The sequence below is a fragment of the Aquarana catesbeiana genome, linkage group LG03, assembly GCF_042186555.1.
Source record: "Aquarana catesbeiana isolate 2022-GZ linkage group LG03, ASM4218655v1, whole genome shotgun sequence".
In the NCBI taxonomy this organism is placed as follows: Eukaryota; Metazoa; Chordata; class Amphibia; order Anura; family Ranidae; genus Aquarana; species Aquarana catesbeiana.
Window position 1 is genome coordinate 211,442,872 of NC_133326.1, and position 27,377 is coordinate 211,470,248.

The 27,377-nt window shown below is 43.2% G+C and overlaps 1 protein-coding gene across 1 annotated transcript in view; it reads left to right on the top strand.

The window, feature by feature from the left end:
• The window catches only part of MOV10L1 (Mov10 like RNA helicase 1), a 286,876-nt gene that overhangs the window by 225,750 nt on the left and 33,749 nt on the right, over positions 1-27,377 (top strand). The window contains exons 17-21 of the mRNA XM_073619737.1: positions 11,911-12,057; positions 20,509-20,630; positions 21,414-21,513; positions 23,458-23,622; positions 23,792-23,965. Coding sequence (XP_073475838.1) covers positions 11,911-12,057; positions 20,509-20,630; positions 21,414-21,513; positions 23,458-23,622; positions 23,792-23,965 — 708 coding nt within the window. The remainder of the gene's footprint in view (positions 1-11,910; positions 12,058-20,508; positions 20,631-21,413; positions 21,514-23,457; positions 23,623-23,791; positions 23,966-27,377) is intronic.

Below are 27,377 nucleotides of genomic sequence, written 5' to 3' on the forward strand. Positions count from 1 at the left end.
TATGTACCTTCTGGGGCGTCCTATGCCACCTCACTATCGCCTTATAGGCCATTTCATGTGTCCGGGAGTCTCTTGCCGTTAGATAAACCATCTTTAAGATCTTACTTCTGTGTGCCTCACCTTCTAAACCTCCTATTTCCCTTTCCCACTTCTCCAAGAAAGTGGGGTATCCTTTACTCGCTTCCCCCCTTAGAACGCTATACAATTTAGAAATACTTCCTTTCACACTAGTGGGGGTGTTTAATAATTTTTCTATAACCCTTAACTGGTCTTTTCCTCTCAGTGGTTGTGGCAGTGATTGTGCAAAGTGCTGTATCTGGGCGTACCTCCACTTGTCCAGTGGTTTGTTCCCCCAGGCCTGTGTGATTTCAGTGTAAGTGTACAATCTGTTTCCTCTCATCACATCCTGTAATTGTATTACATCTTTTTTTTGCCCATCTCATGAAATATAGGTGCTCCTCCTTCCCTGGTAAAAAATAATCCGTATTCAATAGTGATAACAGTGGTGAATTAAATTCCCAATGAAAACTCTTACTTACCCTATCCCAGATTCTAAAAGTGTTCCTAGTCAAAAAATTAACTCTATTTCCCAACTCCCTATATTGTGGAGGAATCTATATTAATTTTTCTATGTCCACACTCAGTGCTATTTCTATGTTCACCCAGCTTTTCTCCTGTTTACTGTATAACCAGTCAGTTATCCTGGAGATAACAACCGACTGGTAATACTTTTTAAAGTCTGGTGCACCCAACCCTCCCAATTTTTTATCCTTCACCAAAATGTCATATGCTACCCTAGGGCGCCTACGTGCCCATATAAATCTTAAAATTAGAGACTGTAGTTTAACAAAAAATGTAGGGGGGATCGCTATTGGGATCATTTGAAAAGTGTATATTAACATGGGCAACACAAACATTTTTATGGCATTTATCCTACCAATCCACGACAGAGCCCTGTATCTCATCCTACCCAGTAGATCTTTAATTTTGTTAAGTAGGGGAATATAGTTAGCGGCAAACAAGTCCCCCGGTGGGGGTAGTATTTTTATACCCAGATAAACCAATTCCCTCTCACACCATGCAAATGGGAGCCCAGATTGGAGTGCTCTCTGCTCTCGCTTAGGGATTGATATATTTAAGAGCTCTGACTTGCTCATGTTTATTTTAAAGTTTGCCAATCCACCATAGTACTCAAATTCCTTGAGCACCATGGGGATTGTCGTTCTCGGACAGGTAATGAAGCATAGTAAATAGTCAGCAAATGCTGCTATTTTGTACTCCTGCGCTCCAACCCTAATTCCTTTAATGTCTACGTTCTTACGAAAAGCCGCTAAAAGTGGCTCCAAGGTTAAGATGAACAGAATCGGGGAAAGAGGGCAACCCTGTCTTGTCCCGTTAAATAATTCAAGGGGACAAGACAGGGTCCCATTCACTCTAATCCTCGCCTTAGGGTGCCTGTATAATGACAGGATCCATCTCATCATCCTCTCCCCCAGTCCTAGATGTTTCAAGGTTTCAGCCATAAATCCCCAATCCACTCTATCGAATGCCTTTTCGGCGTCGATTGAAAGCAAAGCTGCTGGGGTATCGCTCCTAATTACTTCCTGCATTAGAAGAATTGTTTTCAGGGACAAATCCCACCTGGTCATTATGTATCCACTGTTTTAAACCAACTTTCAACCTATCTGCAAGTATTTTAGCGAAAATTTTTGTATCTACGTTTAACAGCGAGATTGGTCTATAGCTTCCAGGGGAAGCTGGATCCTTTCCTTCTTTCAAAATAAGGGTAATATAAGCTAATAGGGATTCTTCTCGGGACTCTTCGTTCTCACCGAAGGCATTCAGATAGTCACACAGTTTAGGTACAAGAATTTCCGAAAATTTTTTATAGTATGCTACGGAGTATCCGTCGGGGCCCGGGCTCTTTCCCAGGGCAGTGTTCTTTATCGCCTTTTCTACCTCCTCCTGAGATATAGGGGCATCAAGGCACTCGACCACATCCCTTTCTGCCCTGGGAAGGTCTAGTCCCAGCAGGTACTCCCTTATCCTTTCCTTCTTGTTATCGCTCAATCTCTCTTTCCGGCCTACCTTATATAGGGCACTGTAATAAGAGTGGAATATTCTAGCAATTTTAGGAGTAGAAAATTCTAAGTTCCCCTCTTCATCTCTCATTTTAGGTATAAAAGTCCTGTTCTTTTTTTCCTTAATCCTTCTTGCCATCCACTTTCCTGATTTATTACCTTCTTGGTACATCTCTTTATTTATCATGTCGAAAGCACATTTCCTTTCCTTCTCCAATAACTCATTAACATGTCGAAAGCACATTTCCTTTCCTTCTCCAATAACTCATTATCATGTCGAAAGCACATTTCCTTTCCTTCTCCAATAACTCATTATCATGTCGAAAGCACATTTCCTTTCCTTCTCCAATAACTCATTCAGGTCTCTTCTTTTCTTCATTAGCTCATGCTTTTCTGGGAGCCCCCTGGGTCTTGTACTCTGTTCTACTTCTTGGATCTCCCTATATAAACGTGTCAACTTTTTCCCCCTCTCTTTTTTTTTTTTTTTTTTTTCCCCGTTCCAATAGCAATCCAAATCCCTCTTATATAAGTTTTATGTGCTTCCCAAAGGGTGGCCCTGGATATGTCCTCTGTATCATTAATCTCAAAGTAACTTTTCAATTCCTGCTCACAACTTTCACAACTACGTCTGGATCCTGGATGAGGGAGTCGTTAAGCTTCCAATTTATCCTAGGCCGATCCACCCCAGCGATCTCTACTTGAATTTTCACCGGTGCGTGATCGGACAGGGTAATAGCTTTAATTTCCGCTACCTTCAGAAAAGGGACCAACTGATGTTCTATTAAAATGTAATCTAACCTCGAGAATGATCTGTGGACAGAAGAAAAGAAAGTATAATCCCGATCTTTTAAGTGGCTTATCCTCCACGCATCCATTAACTGAAGGCGTTTTAACATTTTTTTGAGTGTCCCGCCCTGTGTAACCGATTTTAACTCGCCCCTTGATGTGTCCACCTCAGGGTCCATACACAAGTTCAGGTCCCCTGCAACTATTAGTTTGCCTTTTTTAAAGGATTCTAGTTTCATCAAAATTTTCTATAAGAAGTTCTCCGGGTTTCTATTAGGGGCATAAATATTCGCCATTGTAATCCAAGTGTCAAACATTTTCCCCTTCACAAAAAGGAACCTGCCTCCTGGATCGGCCAGTCGCTCCTCTTCTTCGAACATCATTGTTCTATCAAACCCAATAGCTACTCCCCCTGAATGTGCTGATCCTGCATCCCCATATAGCCACTTTGGGAACAGATGCGATGTCAGTCCCCTTCCTGAATGCGTAATATAGGTTTCTTGCAGGAACACCACATTTGCTCCAAAAAGCTGCAGTTCCTGATTGATGTTATATCTTTTTTTTTTCTGTATTCAGTCCCCTTACATTATAAGTGACAAAATTTACTACTCCCATTTTTCATCTCAGGAAGGAGCGTCTGGCCAGTCCCATGAGGCACAACAGGAGGAAGAGAGAGAGGAAGGAGAAAAAAAAGAAAAGGGGAAAAAACACCCCCACCCTCCCCTCCTACCCCCCCATCCCTCCCCTCGTCTGGAACAGATCGCCTGTTTCTAGCGGGGCAGACTCCTCTGTTCACAATATGGGTTGGGTGGTCTCCCTCAATCTGATGACACCCTGCACCCATATTCCCTGTAGGGCTCATGTCGTGGAAACCCCCCGCACCGCCCCGGCGGCCTCCCCCCCCGCCCAGCTCATATCGGCACTGCGCTCCTTCCCCTAACTATGCTTCTTGGGTACTAGTGTTAGGGGCAACTCTTAAATAAGTTGCTTTAAGTTTATATTGCTTTGTCAAATTATTGCTTCTATAAGAATAATGACACAGAGTCAGATTAGTCTGTGTCACAGTCCGGAGCAAGAGAGAACTGCACCCTTTACTTCTTTCAAAGGCCTTTTATAGGCAGCTCTACAAGCAGTAATCTTATCGGCATTACCAAATGAGGTTAAGATACAAAGAGTTTCTTATCAGCGAACATGTAATGATTATTCAGCAGTTCCAAATTCCATCTAGATACAGATTGATACGTACACAGAAGAGAAAAGCACAAACAATTTAAATAGAACAATTGATACGTACACAGAAGAGAAAAAGCACAAACAATTTAAATGGAACTCTAAGTCATTATTTCAACCCTATCAATTTCCCCCTTTGACATTATCCTCTCCCTCCCCCTGGGTCCTCATGAATAAGTTCTAGTCAGTTTTTCCCCAGAGTCCTTTTCCTGACCGCGAGTTGTCAGAGGGGTAGAACCCATCCCCCTAGGTATTACCAACATCTTAAAATTCAAGAAGAGGAGTTTTATAGGAGTAGGGTGATGTCAATACACATTTATCGGTATGCCCTGTCTATTCTCCTAATTTTCCTATTTATTTTCCTGTATACACATATATTTGTGATTGTAAGTGATATTAATATTAGAATAATAATTACCATTGGACTTAACAACCAGTGAAAGGTATTGGTTGCTGTAGAAGACATTCCACTAAATATATCCCACCAATGTGGTGCAGTATCCTGTTGTATCTGTGAGGAAAGATGCACTAGTCTACCTTTGTCAATTATTGCGGATACAAGGTTATTCTGTAGGGTATGTTCTAGTGTTAATTACCTACATTATAATCCTTATTCATCTCATATCCTGAATCATTTGCTACTTTAAGATCATCTATAGCCCATTCGAAAGTTGTTGTTTCCTCTACTTAGTACATTAATACCAGGAGTCCATGCATATATTTGTAAAACAACAATCTTCAACAAAAAAAATATGTAAGTAGATATTTCATCATGTTGTTTTCTTGCAATGTGATGCGTGTATCCAGGTAGGTTTTCCTTCCAGCTTTACTGAGGTGGCTGTGGTCAAGAGTACTTGATAAGGACCTTCAATCCTGGGTTCCAATGACTTTCTGGTGTGTCTTTTTACATATACATAATCCCCTGGTAGCAGAGTATGTGTACCTGTTATTGAATTAGGGTCTGGAAGAGAAGAATACACACTTTTGTGGATCTTAGTTAGACGTTGTTGTAATTGTATCACATATGCAGTCAAACTATCACATTGCAATTGCATACTCTGTGGAAAGTATAAACCTAATCTAGGTGCATTCCCAAAAAGTATTTCGTATGGGGATAATCCTGTTTTTCCTGTTGGAGTGTACCTTATAGAGAATAAAGCCAGAGGCAGGCATTCTGGCCAAGGCTTGTTTAACTCTTGCATGGCTTTTTGTATTTTTAGCTTTATTGTCCCATTTACTCTCTCCACTGATCCTGAACTCTGTGGGTGGTAAGGGGTGTGAAAACTTTGTTGAACCCCTAACATGGTCATTACATTTTGCATGATTTCTCCTGTAAAGTGTGTCCCCCTATCTGATTCTATGGTTTCAGGAAGACCAAACCTAGGTATTAACTCAGTGATCAGTTTCTTAGCTGTGGCTTTAGCTGTAGCTGATTTTACTGGATAACTTTCGGGCCAACCTGAGAATAAATCGATACACACGAGGACAAATTCAAAGGGGCCGCTCTTAGGCATTTGTATGTAATCAATTTGCAGTCTCTGGAAGGGGTATTGGGCCCGGACCTGGTGTTTTCGTGGGGTTTTCACTTTCTGTCCTGGGTTATTCAGGAGACAGATTTGGCAGGCTGCACAGTAGTTTCTTGCAGTGCTACTGAATCCAGGGGCGAGCCATCCTTGGTTCACAATCCTATACATGGAATTGGAACTGACGTGTGTGGGTAGGTGAACTGCCGCTGCCATTGCTGGGTACAGAGAGGCAGGTAGGCATATTTTGCCTCCTTCCCTCCATACATTGTCAAGGTCTGGTGCTGCTCCCATCCTGACCCACTTATCTTTCTCGCTCTCCCCTGCTTGCTCCTGTAATTTACTCAGCTGCTGCCATGTTGGTTCTGGGATACTCACCTCTACCGCTGCTAATGTCTCAGGGCTTCCTTCCCCTAGAGCTGCCTGTTTTGCAGTCAAATCTGCAAATGCATTTCCTTTTGCCTCAATTGTTTTTGCACTCGTGTGTGCCGCTATCTTCATAATGGCCACTCGTTTAACCTTTTGAAGATTGTTCAGGACTCTCTTAATCCCTTCTCCATGTTTTACAGGTGTACCTGCTGCTGTCAGATAACCTCTAGCCCTCCATATGTGGCCATAATCGTGCGCTACACCATAAGCGTAGGCAGAGTCAGTGTAAATATTTCCCTCTCGTCAGTGAGATGTCTCGTACCCTGTGATATACAATGTCCCAAAAAGATAACTTTTTCCTGGCACACCTGCAGCTTTTTCTTATTAACCTTACAACCCTTTTCTGCCAAAAATCGCAACAAATTAAGGGTGGTGTGCAAGCTTTCAGTCTTTCACTTATCTGTGGAATTAATCCTTCCATAAACTGTCTATTGAAGGCTCGGATCGTGACTGGCAGAGCCAAATCCAATCCCTCATCTGCCATCATACTTTCCATAGATAAGTAAAATTCTGATACAGTCTGTCCTGGCATTTGTTTCATGGGTGATATTGACCCCCTCTCCTGTTGTTTTGCCTGACAGAAAGCTTCTAATCTAGCAATAAAAAAAGGGGGCCCTTGAGTCTATGTGTCTGACGTGTCCTGTCTCCAGATTGCCATCCCCCTCAGCTCGGTCTGCAGGTCAGTCATAAACTGGTTAAACAGGGTCAGAGTCATTTTATGTCTGCATAAATCCTCCCCATCCTTTGCTATAATGCGTGTATCAGTGCGTACGGGAGCTACAGTTTCTGGATGAGGTTTTTGTGCCCCACAATGCTGACAAACCCATCCTCTCCCCTCAAGTACAGGATATATCTTGTGTGGTTTACGTTCTATGTCAGTATATGGGGGTGGGATGGCTGAGCTAAGATTATTTAAAATTTCAACATTTTTTGTTCTTCTATCTTTCATATCCCAACCATCACAGTCTGGATTATATTTCCACCCCTCTTCTTTTGCTCTATTTGAAACCTTAATTAAGCATTGAACCTGACTCATCCATTGCTTCTCTAACACCTCTCCTTGTCTGTCCCTTTTTATTTCACTTTTTTTCACTATTTTCCTCCATACATCCGGGTCTAAACCCGCTGCTCCTTTCACCTTAAATTTACGAAGGACATCCTTTAAGTCCTGTGCTTCGGTTTTCCCATAAATGTTCTTAATTATCTGTGGCACCGTATAGTGCGCCACAATTCCCTGACGGGGTTTTGTGTTCCTCTGGCCTATTCTAACAGTCCTGCCTAGGTAGCGTGTGGGACACTTAGTGTACAATATAATGCGGCTACAACATATACAAGAATTAATAATTACTTTATATGCTAGCCCAATAACAAACCAGCTAAGTTACACTAGTTCCTCGTTGCCTTCCTTCTAGGGTGCTAGAATACTAAAAACCTCTCCGGAATGAGATTTCTGAAATCGAATTACTTTATATGCTAGCCCAACTAACAAATAATTACTTTATATGCTAGCCCAATAACAAACCAGAATGCGGCTACAACATATACAAGCATTCCTTTAAGTGGCCAGGTATCCGACTAGATCTCCGGACTTTATGGAGACCTTATTCCCTCCCCGTATCTGGGATCCCTCTCATGCACTCTTATCCCTGCTTTATGGAGCAGACAGGGCTTATACTCTCAACCCGTCTATGGTTTATGAACTAAATTGAATATCAAACGTAAGCGTCAGACCCCCTGAAAGGCGCATTCCGTTGCTCATTGGGATGATATTCTTTCAATTCATACCAACCTTGGCAAGGCTCATTCACTTTCTCAACAAGACAGACAGACAGACACAGACAACAAACAAACAAATAATTCCAGCAATATAAACTAAAATATGCAGTAATTCTAGACTCACCACTACAGAGGCTGGTGTTTTAAAACCAGGAGAACCGTAACTGACAGAACGGATAGGCACAAATCAGGGGAGCACAGAATATAAGAAAAATAAAGCTTTTTCTTACCTGCGCAGGTTTTCGATCTGTGGTTCCCGGAATGCCTGTCCTTTCGTTCCGTCAGCGTAGCTCAGCCACCTCTTGTAGCAACTTGGTGAGTCCCTGTTTGGGCGCCAAAATGTTAGGGGCAACTCTTAAATAAGTTGCTTTAAGTTTATATTGCTTTGTCAAATTATTGCTTCTATAAGAATAATGACACGGAGTCAGATTAGTCTGTGTCACAGTCCGGAGCAAGAGAGAACTGCACCCTTTACTTCTTTCAAAGGCCTTTTATAGGCAGCTCTACAAGCAGTAATCTTATCGGCATTACCAAATGAGGTTAAGGTACAAAGAGTTTCTTATCAGCGAACATGTAATGATTATTCAGCAGTTCCAAATTCCATCTAGATACAGATTGATACGTACACAGAAGAGAAAAGCACAAACAATTTAAATAGATCAATTGATACGTACACAGAAGAGAAAAAGCACAAACAATTTAAATGGAACTCTGTCATTATTTCAACCCTATCACTAGCTTGCATTAACCATTGTGCTCCTTCCCTCCCTCTGCCCTATTGTATCTCGCGCTGGTGCTATATTCTCTTCAACACCCCAACCAGGGATCGATGGGGGGGCAATGTCCAACTTGTAACAAAAGTCCTCGAGATCTTCTGGGAATCTAAGCACTGCCGTTCCCCCATTCCTTTTTCCAATCAAGCAGGCCGGGAACCCCCATTGATAAAATATTTCTGTCGTTTTCAATAGGCCTGTCAGCGGTTTCAACAGCCTCCTTCTTGCGAGGGTCTCTGCCGATAAATCTGAGTACACCTGTATTTCTGCCCCTTCAAAGCTTAAGTCTGCCCGCTGTCGCAATTTTCCCATGATTTTATCTTTTTCATCCTCATAATGAAACTTCACTATCACGTCTCTTGGGTTCTCTGATGTATTTCGGGGATATCGTGCGATCCTATGGGCTCTATCTAGTCTTAGAGGGGCAGTTATTTCTCTATCCAGCAATGGGTTTAGCAGTTGCTGTAGTACCGGCACCAAATCTTCCTTCCCATATTTCTCTGGGAGACCCTTGATTCGCAGGTTCTTACGTCAGCTGCGGTTCTCCTGGTCTTCTAATTTATAAAGGAGGCTTCTGTTTGCCCTTTGTAGATCTCTTATTTGCTTACTCATACCGTCTAGCATCCGCTCATGTTCTTCCAATCTGTCCTCCGTTTCCTCCACCCTTTTCAATACATGCCTGATATCTACTCTTACAGTCGCAATGCCTTTTTTTAGTGAGATCTCCAGTTTCAGTAGCAACTCAGCAAGCATTTCTTTAATGTGCGGGGCTTGCTCCTGTGCAAGCTGCAGTGGGGGTTTATTCCCCACTGCATGGTCTTCATCTTCGGTTCTCCCATGGGGGCCTTCCTGGGCCTCAAAGCCATACATCTGCTGGCTTCCGCTGATCCTTGATCTTACGCTTTTCCCTCTGTTCTCCTCTGGTGCCCCTTTCTGTTTGTTCCTGGGCGTGAGGATGCTCCCGATCTGGGACTTCCTTGAGAATCTTCCAATATGCTAGCCTCGGTCAACATGTATCGCTGGATCCCACCTGGGCTTGGTGCGGCTTTAGTTCCTTTATTACTTTTAGTTGCCTTCCCCCTCATCTCCCCGGATCTCGGGGTACTCCACACTACACCGGAAAATTAGTGCGAGCCTACGCAATAGTCCTGAGGGTCATACACGAATTACTCCTTGGGGGGGAGGGGGGGGTCAGGGCCAGCTCCCTCAGTTCCCTCTCTTGATCTTCATATGTAGGTGGGCAAGTCACTTGAGTCTGCCTAGGCAGAGATTCTTGTGTTAACTCCACGGGGGATCCCCCAAGGCCCGCGGGGGTCTGTGGGGGGGCCCTACGCAGAAGTTTTACCCGCTATCCGACCCTGCTCGTCCTAGTCTGAGCAGTAATATTCACTACCCAAGACTGCCGCAAGACTGCTGCCTAGATTCCTTTACACCCCGATTACCAGGGTAGTAGATGATCCTTTATAAGACCAGATGGTCGCTGGTCATTTATTGAAGAGGGATAGCCTCATAGGCAGTTGTTGCAGAGCCCGTATTAACCACCAAGCCCAGGCTTAGGATATACGGCTCCTCTTAGGCTAATCTTACACCTACCTCTCTACCCTTCTTTCCCTGTGATAAATGTTCGCTGTATACCCCAGGTAGCCCAGGGTAGCCAGTACTTAAGACTTCTAAACTTCTAAACCTTTGAGTCAAAAGGGTCAGAGAGGGTTCCAAAAATAAAATGTCTATGGGAGAAATAGCTATGAGAGAAAAAAAAAGCCAATGGATCCGTCTGCCCAATTCATCTGCAGTCTGGTGAGCGCGCCTCAACTGATTATTGCTGTTGTAAAAGTTTTCATTACAATCTAATCACACTCAGAGTTGAGACTTTAATTTTCAAGTCCGGATATTTTCATAGACAAATAGCAAAGTCAATTCTCCTGGAGGTTTATATAGGTAATTAGTCTACTTCCCCCTAGATTCCCGTTCCTCCTCTATCGTGAGAGATCAAGGAGACACGGGGGGGTGCAGGTGAACACATGCGTTTACGCTAAGTACATAAATACGCAGTTCATCTACAAAAGAAATCTGCAAACAGGTAAACACATCTCATTTGGTTGTTAATATTGTGTAGATTGTCCCTACAGTCTTTTGGCGCATATAATTAAACCTTTAAATCTTAAATCCAGATATTTCAGTAGTAGAGTTATTCTCCTGGAGATGTGCATGAAGAGTTTAATTTCTTACCCCTGATTTCCGACTACACTCTTTCCATAGGCAGTTCAGAGGGAATACAGGGGGGGGATACAGGCATACACAGAGCTCTCACAGCCTCTCACTTCTTCCTATTCCTGTTTCGCTGTGTCCCTGTGACGGCTCACCCCCCTCCAGCTGCAGCGTTACCTTAATAAAGTTTAGCCGACCTGCACCTCCAGAGCCGCTCTAGGCTGCTTCTCTGCCCCTTGCTTCAGAGCACCCGGCTCCCTCCAGACATCAGGCGTCCTCAAAAGTGGTGCGTTTCAGTCCCCACAGCTACTAGGGGTGGGCGGCTTCTCCTCTTTACCTCTCTCCGGGCCGCGCCGACATTATCTCACGGCGTCAGCGTCTCCACAGCTTCCCTGCCTCCTCCTCCTCTCTATTACCAGCTGAGCGGGTGTGCGGGGGGGAGCAGTGGCGCCAGGTCTCCTACAGAGCGCTTCTACGTAGCGACGCTTCGCCCATCCATCAGGTCCCACCAGTCGGCTGATGTGTATTGTCTTGTTAATTACATTACGTAACAATTGACCTATTTTAAATGATCTAATTTCTGTATTCTACTGTTTATTACAGCGTCTGTGCCCGCAAATATGCTTTCTAATGTCCTGTCTTTATCCCACAAAATAAAAATTCTTTAAAAAAAAAAAACAATAAAAAATAACATTTCTATAAATGGCTGAGCAGCACTCGGCCCGATTTTGTTCCAGGAACGAGACGTCCTTATACGGCTACCGAAACGCAGCGCTACAAACAGTTTATACAGTACTGACAACCGCTGCATTGATTAGTAAAGAAAATAATTTGGGCCAGCTTGGTCCAAATAAACTATTTAAAGTCCTTGTATTCCTTGACTTAGGCTTTTTTTTTTTTTTCTAAACAATAATTTTTATTGATTTTTTTTTTTTTGTATTTACATACACACAACCATTGAGTTAGGCTTTTTAGTGCTACCTTGAGCTAGTCTTCCCACGGTATATACTGATGTAATCGTTTTTTTTTATGCTAATAAGGTATTTAATATATAAATACCCTACATCCTGTGTAGTCAACAATGACCAATATTATACTTTGTAGATCCATTATGCTTTGCCCGATAGTCGTATATTGGTGTGTGCTCCATCTAACAGTGCTGCTGATCTTGTCTGCCTCCGTCTTCATGAAAGCGGACATTTGGAACCTGGAACCATGGTTAGGGTAAATGCTTCCAGTCGCCAAGAAGAGGTAATTTGGCTTAGTACTGTGCTTTGTTGAACAGGTTTGTCTTGATGGTATAGCTAACTATGAAATCTGCCCATTCTTATTAACACTGGAAACCACTAGAATTGTTGTTTTGTTACAAGTACAAAGCTTTGTTAACCACTTCAGCCCCGGAAGAATTAACCTCCTTCCTGACCAGAGCACTTTTTGTGATTCGGCACTGCGTCGCTTTAACTGACAATTGCGCGGTCGTGCGACGTGGTCCCAAACAAAATTGACGTCCTTTTTTTTTCCCCACAAATAGAGCTTTCTTTTGGTGGTATTTGATCGCCTCTGCGGTTTTTATTTTTTGCGCTATAAACAAAAATAGAGCGACAATTTTGAAAAAAAAACGCATTATTTTTTACTTTTTGCTATAGTAAATATCCCCCAAAAATATATAAAAAAACATTTTTTTCCTCAGTTTAGGCCGATACGTATTCTTCTACATATTTTTGGTGAAAAAAATCGCAATAAGCGATTATTGATCAGTTTGCGCAAAAGTTATAGCGTTTACAAAATAGGGGATAGTTTGATGGCATTTTTATTTTTTTTTTTTTTTTTTAAATGGCGGCGATCAGCGATTTTTATCGTGACTGCGACATTATGGCGGACACATCGGATACTTTTGACACATTTTTGGGACCATTGTAATTTGAACAGCAATCAGTGCTATAAAAATGCACTGATTCCTGTGTAAATGACACTGGCAGTGAAGGGGTTAACCACTAGGGGCGGGGAGGGGTTAAATCAGTACTAGGGAGTGTTTTATAACTGTCAGGGGGATAGGCTGTGTGTGTGACGTCACTGATCTCTGCTCCGATGACAGGGAGCAGAGATCGAGTGACACTGTCACTAGGCAGAACGGGGAGATGCTGTTTACATCAGCATCTCCCCGTGAGGCGATCGTGGGTATCCCCGTGAGGCGATCGTGGGTATCCCCGCGGCGATCGAGTCCGCGGGACCCGCGACCCGACTCACGGAGCTTGCCGCAGGTGCGCGCCCGCCTGCTGGCCCCCTTTTAAAGGGCAATGTACAGGTATGTGATTTTGCCTGTACGAGCCCTTCTGCCGCAGTATATCTGCGTGAGGCGGTCGGCAAGCGGTTAAATGTATTCACAACAAAAATATATTTCTTCTCCACCTTGACAACAGAACAATCACATGATTGGACTGATCCTCTGCTCCCCGTCTCGCCTAATCACCCTTACATATACTTAGGCCTTAAATTACTATCATTGGCTCCAGTGCATTAAAGGTGCACGAATAGGTTTTTCAACTGTTTGGGCGTTGTTGTGGTGTTTGGGTGTTTTTTTTTTGTTTTTTTTTTTTATTCAATGACTAGGCTGTACTGATTTCCTTCTGATGTGAGAATTTCTTTTAGTCCAGATCGCTTTTTTCTGTGTTCTTCGTGTGTTTGTTGAGCCATTGACTATAATATATATTTTGCAGATGTTGGCCTAGTAAGAGCCAATTCATAACCCAGATGTTTAATTTGCTGTTGCCATTTTACATTACAGTGAACATTTGAGGATTCATTTGTATTCAGATGATAAACTGTTAATTCTACAAATGCTTTTTTTTTTTTTTTTTTTTTTATATATATACATCATGGGACACAGAGTCAGGTTAATATTCATTACCTACTGGGTTATACTCCATCTCCACGTGAATGGACACTTGTAGACCAAAGGTCATCAGACAGGAAGTGATCCCCCTATATAGCCCCTCCCACAAAGGAAGCACTTCCGTTTTTTACCAGTGTCTGCAAGGTGGATGGCACGGTTTGTTTGAGCTCTCTGAGCTCCAGGTCTCTAGTCCCACAAATGGTTCTTAAATGAATCAAGGGATTGACCGATCGGATCCATTTAACACAGGCTTTATATGCTTGGATAAATGGTACCCGAGCCTCACAAAGAAGACTTAAGATCCTGCGAGGTTTTGCATGTAAAGCGGCCAATGGACCCTGCAAAGTGGAATCCTGGACACCACTGCTGTACATGTCCAAGGGAGTGGACCCTAAACATGAAAAGGGTACCCAGTTCTTGAAGATTCTAAAGTGACTAGAACCCGTCGTGATGGGTGAAGTTTGGGCTCTTAGTTTCCAAGCTGCCCTGCACCTGGACGGGTAAGTGAAACAAACCCCTTTACCTACTATTGTGGGGTTTCTCATTGATTGTAACAATCAGTCAAGCTAGCTAGAGGCTGGACACCTGTGTGCGGTGACCATATGGGGGCATTTTGGGCTAGCTGTGGGTGTTTGCAAAATGTACCTTTTTTTTTGCTTGTGTCTGGCTGTTTGTTACCTGTATGATGGCGCACGACGGTGCGCCATTTCACCTTGGTTCACCATAGCGCACGTGTGTTTGCAAGAGTGCCGCTGTGCTCAGCAGTTGTTGCTTTGGTGGCCATGGTGCACGTACATTCGCAAAAGCACCAGTGGGCTTAGCAGTTTGTTTGGCGGCCATGGTGCATGCGGTTTCGCCGCACATGCGCAGTAGCCTTTATCTGGACGCACGAGGATTCACATCATACGCGAATACAGCCACGCCGGGACCACGCACAGAACTTTCCGGCGCACACCCAGCTTATTTAAGCTGTGTAGGCCAAGCATGCAGTGCTTCCAGAAGGCAGCTGTGGGACACAGAGAAGGCTCTGAACAGACACTTGCAGCGGTTCATTATTCCTTACCCAAGGTCACGTGAGTCACCAAGTGTTGCTTGGCAGGCTAAAGGTGCTTAGCAGAATTGTTACATAGGGGCTTGGCGAGCCCTATTAAAGGGTCTCCCTTCTGAGGTGTTTTAATACTACACCCAAGTACTCTCTTTTTGAGGCTGGTAAATGTCTTCAAAAAAGAGGAGGGGGACTAACACTACAGGGAAGGGCACACCTATGTCGTCAGTAGTTCCTGATGAACCTAGTCGTGTCCCTAGTGTTGTATCCCCTGAAAGACCAGAGGCTTCCGGGCAATCTGAGCCGCTGCGTCTATCTGGTATTGTGCCTATAGTCAGCGCTGCTGCTTTACCCCTTATCGCCAAGGATGAACTGTCCTCGGCCCTAGCTGGGTTAGAGCACAGGATTGCTGGCATGATTGCCTCCATCCCGCAGGGCGGCAGGAAGCATGACAGATCCCCCCTCCCCGGAGTCTCCTAGTCTGGAGCAGGAATGGGTTTAGGATGGGGAAGAGCTTAAAGCTCAGGGCTCTGTGGAGGGCCCGGCAGATGAGTCTACTTCCGGTCATTCTGGACAAGAGGATATCCAGTTGATGTCTGCCTCTCAGTCACAGAGGCTTTTGATCCTGACTCTGACCAAAATGGTTCGTTCTGCCTTTAAGTTGCCTCTTGCAGAGGTGACTGAGCCCCCCTGGTCCTCTTTGGGATCCCTGAGGCCTCGTCAGGCTGCACAGGCTTTCCCTCTACACCCCCTGTTGGAACAGGCGGTGTATGCTGATTGGGAACATCCTGACAGTATTTTTGTTCCTCCTAAGAGGTTTTCCCTTTTTATATCCCATGGATGAAAAGTTCATTAAAAAATGGAGCATGCCAGCAGTAGATGCAGCAGTCTCTACCCTAACCCCTTCCCGCCGACCGTACGCAGATATGCGTACTCGGCTTTCCGGGGTTATACCGGGATGATGCCCGCAGCTGCAGGCATCATCCCGGTACGGTTGTTTCCAGCGGGCGATCGGCTACCCAAGTATAACAACCGATGCGGCTAAAAGCCGCTCGGTTGTTATACCGGAGGAGCGGGAGGGGACATCCCCCCCCTCCCGCCGCTGTTACCAGGCCTCCCGTGCGATCGGGAGGCCCGGTGTCCGATCGGGTACCTTCGGCAGCTGGGGGCGGGCTGGAACTAAGCCGTGGGCGGCTTCGTTCCAGCCTTCTCGTTATAAACGCAGAAGCGACGTCATGACGTCACTTCCCGTTTACTCGGCTGCCAATGGCGCCGAATTTAAAAAAGTACACAGTATTCAGAATCGCCGTTTTCGGCGATCTGAATACTTTGGAGTGCAGAGGAGGGATCGGGGGTCTTTTAGACCCCCGATCCCTCCATAAAGAGTACCTGTTACCACCTATTACTGTCACAAGGGATGTTTACATTCCTTGTGACAGCAATAAAAGTAAAAAAAAAAAATTTTTTTTTTAAAACACAATTTATAAAGTAAAAAAAAAAAAAAAAAAAATTTTTTTAAAGTGCCCCTGTCCCCGCGAGCTCGCGCAGCGAAGAAAACGCATACGGAAGACACGCACGCATATGTAAACAGTGTTCAAATCACACATGTGAGGTATCGCCGCGATCGTCGGAGCAAGAGCAATAATTCTAGCCCTAGACCTCCTCTGTAACTCAAACCTGGTAACCGTAAAAAAATTTTAAAGCGTCGCCTATGGAAATTCATAGGTACCGTAGTTTGTCGCCATTCCACGAGTGCGTGCAATTATAAAGGGTGACATGTTTGGTATCTATTTACTCGGCGTAACATCATCTTTCACATTATACAAAAAAATTGGGGTAACTTTACTGTTTGGATTTTTTAAAATTCATGAAAGTGTCCCTTTTCCAAAAATTTGCGTTTAAAACACCGCTGCACAAATACCGTGGATAAAAAATATTGCAACAATCGCCATTTTATTCTCTAGATTCTCTGCTAAAAAATTATATATAATGTTTGGGTACTCTAATTAATTTTCTAGCAAAAAATACGGATTTTAACTTGTAAACACCAAATTTCAAAAAATAGGCTTAGTCATGAAAGGGTTAAACAAGAACTTAACTTGTCCGGTAGATAACGCACAGGGTTTGAAAGACCCTGTTGACAAGAATTTGGAGTAATTATTAAAGGCTTCCTTTTCTTTGGCCAGTTCAGCTATTCAGCCAGCTATTGCAGCAATTTGTATCTGCCAGTCTGTAAAGGATCAGGTCAAACGGCCTGATAGGCCTAACCAGGAGGATGATCTGCCTGAAAGTAAGACGCTGTGTTTTGCTATTGACGCCTTCAATACAGCAGGATTCAATACAGCAGGTTTCTCGTTTGGCTCTCTCGTCTGTACATATGCGCAGACTCTTGTGGCTTAAGAACTGGTCAGCCAAGCTTCCGGTTTCCCTTTTTCACGTGGAACATTTATTTGGTGATCATTTGGACAAATATATCGAAAAGATTTCCGAAGGGAAGAGTTCTCTACTTCCTGTGAAGAAAAGCACCAAACGTCCCTCTTTTAAAACCTCAGGGAGTGCTTCCTCCAATGTCTCAGCGTGAAGGCAGTTCCGCCGCCAACAGGGCGCTAGGGGCAAGCCGCAGGGCCAGAAGAAGCCCTGGGTCCAAAATTCTTATAAACCCAGCACCAAGCCCTTCTTTTGAAGGGATGCCCCCACTCTATTGAGTGCAGGGAAGGCTGCTGCACTTTGCGGACATTTGGAGAACAATAATTCAGGACGAGTGGGTCACCTCAATTATATCTCGCGGTTACAAGCTGGAGTTGCGGGGGGTTCCCCTTCAGAGGTTTTTAAGATCCAGCATTCCCTCGGATCCTCCAAAAAGAAACTTATTACTTCAGGCACTACATCTAGTGCATCAAGGAGCGATTGTAGAGGTTCCAGTATCCGAAAGGGGCACAGGGTTTTCTCAAACCTGTTTACGGTTCAGAAACCAAATGGGGACACAAGGCTCATTTTGGACCCAAGATCCCTGAACAAGTATATACTGATACAGTCCTTTCGGATGAAGTCTGTCTGCTCAGTAGTAGCCTCACTCCAGAGGGGAGACTTTCTAGCCTCCATTAATTTAAAAAAGACGCATATTTATACATACCTATGTTTCATTCTCACCAGAGGTTCCTATGTTCTGCAGTAGAGGAAAGTCATTTTCAGTTTGTGGCTCTACCCTTCGGGCTTTCTACAGCTCCCCAGGTGTTTACAAAAGCGCTAGCACCAGTACTGGGCCTTTTAAGGACCCAAGGGATCCTAGTGCTCGGGTATCTGGATGACCTTCTGCTCAGAGATTACTCATTACAGGCTCTATAACAGCAAAATATGCACAGTGCGATATTTGAAAAGCTTAGGCTGGATCATAAATACCAAAAAGTCAGCCTTGAAACCAGCTCAAAGTCTAAAGTATTTAGGTCTTATCCTAGATATGGTTCAAGCAAGAGTATTCTTGCCACTTGTAAGGATCTGTGCCCTGAAGGTTCAGGTGCGTCAGACAAGGGGCACCAGACAACCCTCCATTCGGCTCTGTATGAGTCTTCTAGGGAGGATGGTATCCTCCTTCGAGGCAGTGCCCTATGCCCAGTTCCATTCCAGGCCTTTACAACAAGACATCCTGTTGGCCTGGAACAGAAGACAGATTATCCAATGTGCTTATCTCCTCAGGCACACTTAAGTCTAAACTGGTGGTTGCAAGATCAGAACCTGCGAAAGGAAAATCCCTTCTCCCGTTAACTTGGAGAGTACTGACTACAGATGCCAGTCTCTCAGGCTGGGGAGCAACCCTAGAAGGGCTCACAGCTCAGGGGAAATGGTCAGGGACAGAACAGATCCTGCCCATCAATGTCCTGGAATTACGGACAGTATGTCTGGCCCTACGGTCCTGGATGGTGGAGCTTCAGGACTGCCGGGTTCAGTCCGACAATGCCACTGCAGTGGCCTATTTAAGCCACCAAGGCGGTACCAGGAGTCGTTCAGCTCTGAAAGAGGTGAACCACATACTAGCCTGGGCAGAGGGACATGTGCCGATTTATATCGGCAGTCCATATCCCGGGAGTAGAGAACTGGAAGGCAGATTGTCTCAGCCACCAGCAGATCTGCTCGGGGGAAGGGTCCCTAAACCCAGGGGTGTGCCAGGAAATTTACCAGCGTTGGATGGCCAGAGGTCGGCCCATTGGCATCCAGGTTCAACAACAAGCTACAGCAATTTGTGTCCTGAACAGGGGATCCTCTGGCAATCGGAGCAGATGCTCTGATAGTGCCAGGTAGCCAGTACTCCCTTGTTTTATGCTTTTCCTCTGATCCCTCTCCTTCCACATATGTTGTTCGGAAAGAGGGGGTTCCAGTCATTCTTGTGGCACCAGCCTGGCCCAAAAGGCCCTGGTTCCCAGAGATTGTGAGACTGACAATAGACGGGCCATGGACGCTTCCACGTTGCCCCCATCTTCTGTATCAAAGTCCTATATTCCACCCCAATTTACACTCTCTTAATTTGATGGCATGGTTATTGAAGACAGGGTGCTGAAGGACCATGGCATCTCGGGACCAGTAGTGTCTACCCTAGTGAATGCTAGAAAAGCTGTCACTAGGAAAATGTATCATAAGGTCTGGAAGACTTATATTACTTGGTGTGAAGCCAGAAAAAGGCATCCTCGGAAATACGTGATTGGGAGAATTCTCTCTTTTCTACAGTCAGCTGTGGAAATCAAATTGGCTTTGTGTACAATCAGAGGTCAAGTTTCGGCCCTATCAGTATTCTTCCAAAGGCCTTTAGCCTCCCATTCACTGATACAAACCTTTATGCAGGGGGTAACGTGCTTGCTTCTCCCCCATTAAGTCACCTATGTGTCCTTGGGATTTGAACTTGGTGTTGTCTGTTACAGAAACAACTATTTGAACCTATCAAGGAAATTCCATTAGACTTGCTATCGCGCAAGCTAGCCTTCCTGATGGCCATCACCTTGGCTAGAAGGGTGTCGGAGTTGGCGACCCTTTTGTGCAGGGAACCATACTTGATCCTTCACCACGACAGGGTCGTGTTACGACCTGTTCCATCCTTTTTGCCAAAAGTGGTGTCAGCCTTTCATTTAAATCAGGACATTATTTTGCCTTCCTTTTTTTTCTCTCAGCCTTGTTCGGCAGAAGAGACACGACTGCACTCATTGGACGTTGTCCGGGCAGTCAAAGTTTATTTGTCTAGATCTGCGTAGATCTGAGGATCAGACTCCTTTTTTGTTTTACCAAAGGGACTCAAGAAGGGGCAGGCAGCTTCCAAGGCTTCCATTGCCAATTGGGTCCATCAATTGATCATTCCGGCTTACGGTCTGAAACATAAAGCTCCTCCCTTTTAGGGTGAGAGCTCATTCTACCGGGGTGTAGGAACCTCCTGGGCTTTTCGCCATCGGGTATCTGTGGCTCAGATTTATAAGCTGCTACTTGGTCTTCAGTGCATACGTTCACAAAATTTTATCAAGTGGATGTTCGAGCAGCCAAGAATTCGGCTTTTGGCCGCAGTGTACTGCGGGCTGCCGTATAAGTTCTGATAGCTATTGTTTGGCAGGGTGTCTCCCTGCCCTCAAGGCTATTGCTCTGGGATGTACCAGTAGGTAATTAATATTAATTAGCCTGACTCTTTGTCCCATGATGTACTCGAAGAAAAGGATTTTACAGGTAAGTATGATGGAAAAATCCTATTTTTATCAGCAAGCACAAAACCTTTTTACATTTCTGTTATTAGACTATACACGACTTGGTAAAGCCATACTGTGGATCGGGGGAAAATATTGAAAAGGCTTCTCGCTTTCGGATTATAATCTCCACATGCAGTAGTTCTGGAATGTTTTATCAGATTGGTTTAAGGTTGGTTACATGTTGATCCTGTTCCTGTTTTGAAGGTTAAAAAAAATATTAACCATAATGTTGGCCTAAATCTTACTACATTGTTATCATGTTTACCATATTCCACCTTGATAATCTGCAGATTTGTATGTAAGCTAGTGTTACATTGTATGCTGCTGTGTGATGATATAGCATGAATATTGTAGTACAGTGCCCATATTTTGCTATTACGAAGTAAGGTGACACAGGTAAATTTTAGACATTTCTGAATGCACTTAAATAGTTAATGTTAATATGCTTGTAGATCTTTGAGTTGGCTATAGTACTGAATGTCTTGCTTCTTAGAATAGCTTATTGCTTAGGCGCTGTACCTCAAAGGCCTCTTCCCCCCCCCTTAAGGCAAAAACATATTTTTCAGTTGAGAGATTTTTAAAAAACTAAAATACACATTTCTATAGTCCTACAAGACAAGTGTTAAATCCTAGCTTACAATGGCCAATAAAGTTAGGTAGGAGCAAGAGAGAAAGACTTGGACATGTTATATCAAACATAATGCAGGTATGTAATTGTAGTGCAATACAGACTTTTTGTATCAGAGTATGTGCAATAGTGACTTCCCTCACTTATCTCTGAAGTTCAGTCTAGTGCTTTTGGAGTTTTAGGATTAAAACTCATGAATATGCCATCTTTCAACTTGTAAAATAACAGTAATGTGATACTGAGTGCCAAATCATTCCAACAAAACCAAAAAGTTATGAAGACAAAATAAGGAATCAAACTGGTATTGACTTTGACTTTTTCCAGGGTCGGACACTTTACTCACGTATTTGTTGATGAAGCTGGGCAGGCTAGTGAGCCTGAGTGCCTCATACCTTTGGGTCTAGTATCTGAAGTAACTGGACAGGTACTTCAGCTTTATTTTTTCCTTTTTACTGTTTATAGTAAGTATTTAAAGCTGCATTAAACCCAAAAACAAAAATGTATTCAATTGTAGCCTTTCAGTTCTTAAATGTAGTGGCTGCATTCCTTTTCTTTTCTTAGGCTTTTTCCTTTTATTTTCACCTAGTGATTCAGCCAGTAATAAAATAAACAGTGCAGCGCAATAAATAATGAGCATATAAAAGTCCACAGAGACAGATCCACAGATATAAACTCTGATGACAGATTTCCAATGGTGCAGGAATCAAAAGTTCATTTTGTGAATAATCCCACCACCAACATGCGGGTTGCTTCGCTCACCTCAAAGAGTTGACCCCTGTACCACAGAAGGTCTAACTTTGCTTTTTTCCCGCTGACCCAGGGATTTGGATTTAAGCAGATGACAACTGGTCTCAGCTGGTAAGTGGCTCACCGAAATCCAATGGTATTATAATACATAAAAAGAATCTAAGTGCTCACCGTGTTGTAAATTGCTCACGTTTCAATGAAAAAAACTTACGAGATTCCTCGTCTTGTTAACTGCAATTAAAAGCAAGGCCGACAAGCGGCTGAAGAGATACCAAGTTCGTTCGGATAGCCGCGGGTGACGTTAAAAAATGTGGGTCCTCCTCCCGAGCCACGTAATGCCGTTATAACAATAAAAACCGTAAAGTTTTCATCCTCAGTTACCCATAAAAATTACAAGATGAAAGATTTAATCACGTGTGGCACTCAAGGGTGGTTTACATACTTGAATGTGACTGTGGTTTTCAATATATTGGTAGGACCTCTCAGTCATTCAGTGTACGTGTAGGGGAACATGCGAATAACATTCAAAAAGGCCTTAGGTCCCATAGCGTGCCCAAACGCTTTTAGACGTGTCATAATAGGGACCCTAGATGCCTCAAATTTTGGGGGCTAGAAAAAGTGAATAAACATTGAAGGGGGGGAATTTCATCCAGACAACTAAGCAAGAGAGAATCTTTTTGAATTTATGAAACCAAAGTACTCTCTCCTTTTGGATTAAATGTTGAATTTGATCTTAACTGTTTTATTTCAGACAGGTAATTTTTTTAGTATATTTTTGTATGTTCTTAATATTCAGGTTATAATTTTAGGTATGATTGTTTTTGTAACGAAAAACCGCGGGTCTTTATGATATAATAATTTTTTTATTAAATTATTATGGTGGGAGGTCTGTGTTTTACAGTCTTGCCTGGCCCTCCTTTTTAACATTTGAGAGGAAACTTTCTATTTCCCTGTTTTAGTGTGTGTAGTTTAGCATTCTGTCCTCTGGGGGCTTTTTTATTGAAATGCTCATGCTCAAAGTCCCTGAGCATCTACGTAACGCTGGTTACGGTTTGCCTATATTAAATGTCGGGTGATGTCCTGGCTCCACCCTGCTGACAAAGTCCCGTAGGCCATAAATCGTAAAAAACGGGAGGAGGGGCCACGTTCTTTTGACGTCACCCACGGCTATCCGAACGGACCTTGTATCTCTTCAGCCACTTGTTGGCTGTGCTTTTACGTGCTGTTAACAAGACGAGGAATCTCATGCGTTTTTTTTTTTTTCATTAACAGCGTGAGCAATTTACAACACCGTGAGCACTTAGATTCCTGAGACCAGTTACATAGTTACTATAGTTTGCTATAACTGCTTCTAAAATGCTAGCTGAAGTTCAGCTTCAATTTGATAGTCAAGTCCATCTAAATCTGCTGGTCTAACAGTACCCTCTCCCCGGACTGACAATGCTGCTGTCCAAAGGTGTCTGCTTTACTACCCAGAATGCAGACACCCTAAGGGGGGGAAAAAAAGCCTAAAAGTGACAAATGCAGCCACCACATCTAAAGATTGGTAAGTTGATATATATTACATCTTTTGTTTTTGTGTTTAATACCATTTTATTAGCTAACCTGAAGCTTTTGATAGATCGTTCTTGCAGGAGATCCTATGCAACTTGGACCAGTAATAAAGTCTAAATTGGCTTTGGCATATGGACTTAGCATATCCCTGTTGGAGCGGCTGATGTCTTTACCAATTTACCAACGAGATGAAGAAACCTATGGAGCATGTGGAAACTACAATCCATTGTTGGTATGTATATCATCACTTAATATAAGTTAGAACTGGATAAGTTACACCAAGAAGTAATAATATGCGCATGTGTATTATGTTTTCCTTTACAATTTATTTTTTAACAAATAGGCATGACTCTCTACTGTGCTTCTTGCAAAACCTGTATTTTTTCCTTTATTTTTGAAAGATCACAAAACTAATGAAGAATTATCGGTCACATGCGGCTCTGATCCATCTACCTTCAAAGCTTTTCTACCACACTGAACTGGAGGTCTGTGCAGATCCAACTGTGGTAAACAAACTCTTGCGATGGGACAGACTGCCCAAAAAAGGCTTCCCATTAATTTTTCACGGCATCAGGGTATGTAACTTTACTAGTTTTATTATAATTTGTACACATGGGCGTCCGCAGAACTTTTTTCAGGGGGGGGGCATCATTTTAAGGTCACCAATGCTCTGCCCCTTTCGATTATGTCATGAAGGGGAGGGGCTTAGTCATTATCACATAAAGCGTGATAACCCTCCCCCTTCCACTGCAACATTTGGCACATTTTGTTTCTGCAATAATAATCCCCAATATTGGTGTCAGTTTCTGCAATAATAATCCCCAATATTGGTGTCAGTTTCTGCAATAATAATCCCCAGCGTTGGTGCAGTAGCTGCAATATTAGCCCCAGCAGAGATAGTGAGTGGTGATATGCTAATTTAACCACTTCAGCCCCGGAAGGATTTACCCCCTTAATGACCAGAGCACTTTTTACAATTTGGCACTGCGTCACTTTAACTGCTAATTGCGCGGTCATGCAATGCTGTACCCAAACGAAATTTGCATCCTTTTCTTCCCACAAATAGAGCTTTCTTTTGATGGTATTTGATCACATCTGCCGTTTTTATTTTTTGCGCTATAAACGGAAAAAGACCGAAAATTTTGAAAAAAAAATGATATTTTCTACTTTTTGTTATAAAGAAAATCCAATAAACTCAATTTTAGTCATACATTTAGGCCAAAATGTGTTCGGCCACATGTCTTTGGTAAAAAAAATGTCAATAAGCGTATATTTATTGGTTTGCGCAAAAGTTATAGCGTCTACAAACTAGGGTACATTTTACACAGCTTTTAGTTTGACTGCCTATGTCATTTCTTGAGGTGCTAAAATGGCAGGGCAGTACAACCCCCCCCCCCCCAAATGACCCCATTTTGGAAAGTAGACACCCCAAGGAAATTGCTGAGAGGCATGTTGAGCCTATTGAATATTTTTTTTTTTGTCCCAAATGATTGAATAATGACAAAAAAAAAAAATTTACAAAAAGTTGTCACTAAATGATATATTGCTCACACAGGCCATGGGCATATGTGGAATTGCACCCCAAAATACATTCTGCTGATTCTCCTGAGTACGGGGATACCACATGTGTGGGACTTTTTGGGAGCCTAGCTTCATACGGGGCCCCGAAATCCAATCACCGCCTTCAGGATTTCTAAGGGCGTAAATTTTTGATTTCACTCCTCACTACCTATCACAGTTTCGAAGGCCATAAAATGCCAAGATAGCACAAAACCCCCCAAAATGACCCCATTTTGGAAAGTAGACACCCCAAGCTATTTGCTGAGAGGCATGGTGAGTATTTTGCAGCTCTCATTTGTTTTTGAAAATAAAGAAAGACAGGAAAAATGTATTTTTTTTTTTTTTTTCTTTTCAATTTTCAAAAGTTTGTGACAAAAAGTGAGGTCTGCAAAATACTCACTATACCTCTCAGCAAATAGCTTTGGGTGCCTATTTTCCAAAATGGGGTCATTTGGGGGGGATCTGGGCATTCCATGGCCTCCGAAACTGTGATAGGCAGTGAAGAGTGAAATCAAAAATTTACGCCCTTAGAAAGCCTGAATGCGGTGCTTAGTTTTCGGGGTCCCGTACGCGGCTAGGCTCCCAAAACGTCTCACACATGTGGTATCCCCGTACTCAGGAGAAGCAACAGAATTTATTTTGGGGTGTAATTTCACATATTCCCATGGCATGTTTGAGCAATATATCATTTAGTGACAACTTTGTGCAAAAAAAAAAAAATTTGTCTTTTTCCCGCAACTTGTGTCACAATATAAAATATTCCATGGACTCGACATGCCTCTCAGCAAATAGCTTGGGGTGTCTACTTTCCAAAATGGGGTCATTTGGGGGGGGGGTTTGAACTGTCCTGGCATTTTATGCACAACATTTAGAGGCTTATGTCACACATCACCCACTCTTCTAACCACTTTAAGACAAAGCCCTTTCTGACACTTTGTTTACATGAAAAAATTATTTTTTTTTGCAAGAAAATTACTTTGAACCCCCAAACATTATATATTTTTTTTAAAGCAAATGCCCTACAGCGATTTTCAAACTCATTTTTGGGGGAAAAAACACACTTTTTAAAATTTGAATGCACTAAAACACACTATATTGCCCAAATGTTTGATGAAATAAAAAAGATGATCTTAGGCCGAGTACATGGATACCAAACATGACATGCTTTAAAATTGCACACAAACGTGCAGTGGTGACAAACTAAATACATTTTTAATAGATTTTAAAAGCCTTTACAGGTTACCACTTTAGATTTACAGAGGAGGTCTACTGCTAAAATTACTGCCCTCGATCTGACCTTCGCGGTGATACCTCACATGCATGGTCCAATTGCTGTTTACATTTGACGCCAGACCGATGCTTGCGTTCGCCTTTGTGCGAGAGGAGGGGGGGGACAGGGGTGCTTTTTTTTTTTTTTTTTTCTTTTTTTTTTTCTTTTTTATCTTATTTTTAAACTGTTCCTTTCATTTTTATTTTTTTTTTTAATCATTTTTATTGTTATCTCAGGGAATGTAAATATCCCCTATGATAGCAATAGGTAGTGACAGGTACTCTTTTTTTGAAAAAATTGGGGTCTATTAGACCCTAGATCTCTCCTCTGCCCTCAAAGCATCTGACCACACCAAGATCGGTGTGATAAAATGCTTTCCCAATTTCCCAGTGGCGCTGTTTACATCCGGCGAAATCTAAGTCATGAAATGCTCATAGCTTCTGGTTTCTTAGGCCACAGAGATGTTTGGAGCCATTCTGGTCTCTGATCAGCTCTATGGTCAGCTGGCTGAATCACCGGCTGCATTTTCAGGTTCCCTGTTGAGACAGGAGAGCCAGAGAAAAACATGGAAGGGGCATTCCCTCCCACTGCTTGTGAAAACAGTCTAGAGGCTAATTAGCCGCTAGGATTGCTTTTACATGAAAGCCGACCGCTGGCTGAAAAGAATGATACCAAGATGATACCTAAACCTGCAGGTATCATTCTGGTATAACCACTCAAAGTCCAGCAACATACCAGTACGTTGCTGGTCCTTGTTGGGCATATATTGTAAACTTTTTTTTCATGTAGCCTGTGGGCTGAACGAAAAAAAGATATTGATCGGTGGGTATGCCCACCATTAGAATACCTCCCTTCATCCGCCCACTTCTAATGATGGGCATACATGCACCGTATATATATGCCGAAGCATGGGGCATCCTCCCGCAAAAGTTATGAGCAAATCGCTCCTCCGCCCTCTGCTGCCCCCACGCTTCGTCATATATGCTTAAGTATGTAACTGTGGTGGTGAAATCACCTCCGACAGCGCTGGAGTCTCGGCTTTATGTATCGTGGGAGCAAACTTTGTTGCTGTCAAGATAAATAAATCCGCGCTGCAACTGAATGGCGTACCTGCTAAGCAAATGATGGTTAACAAAAAAAACAAAGTAACATTACAC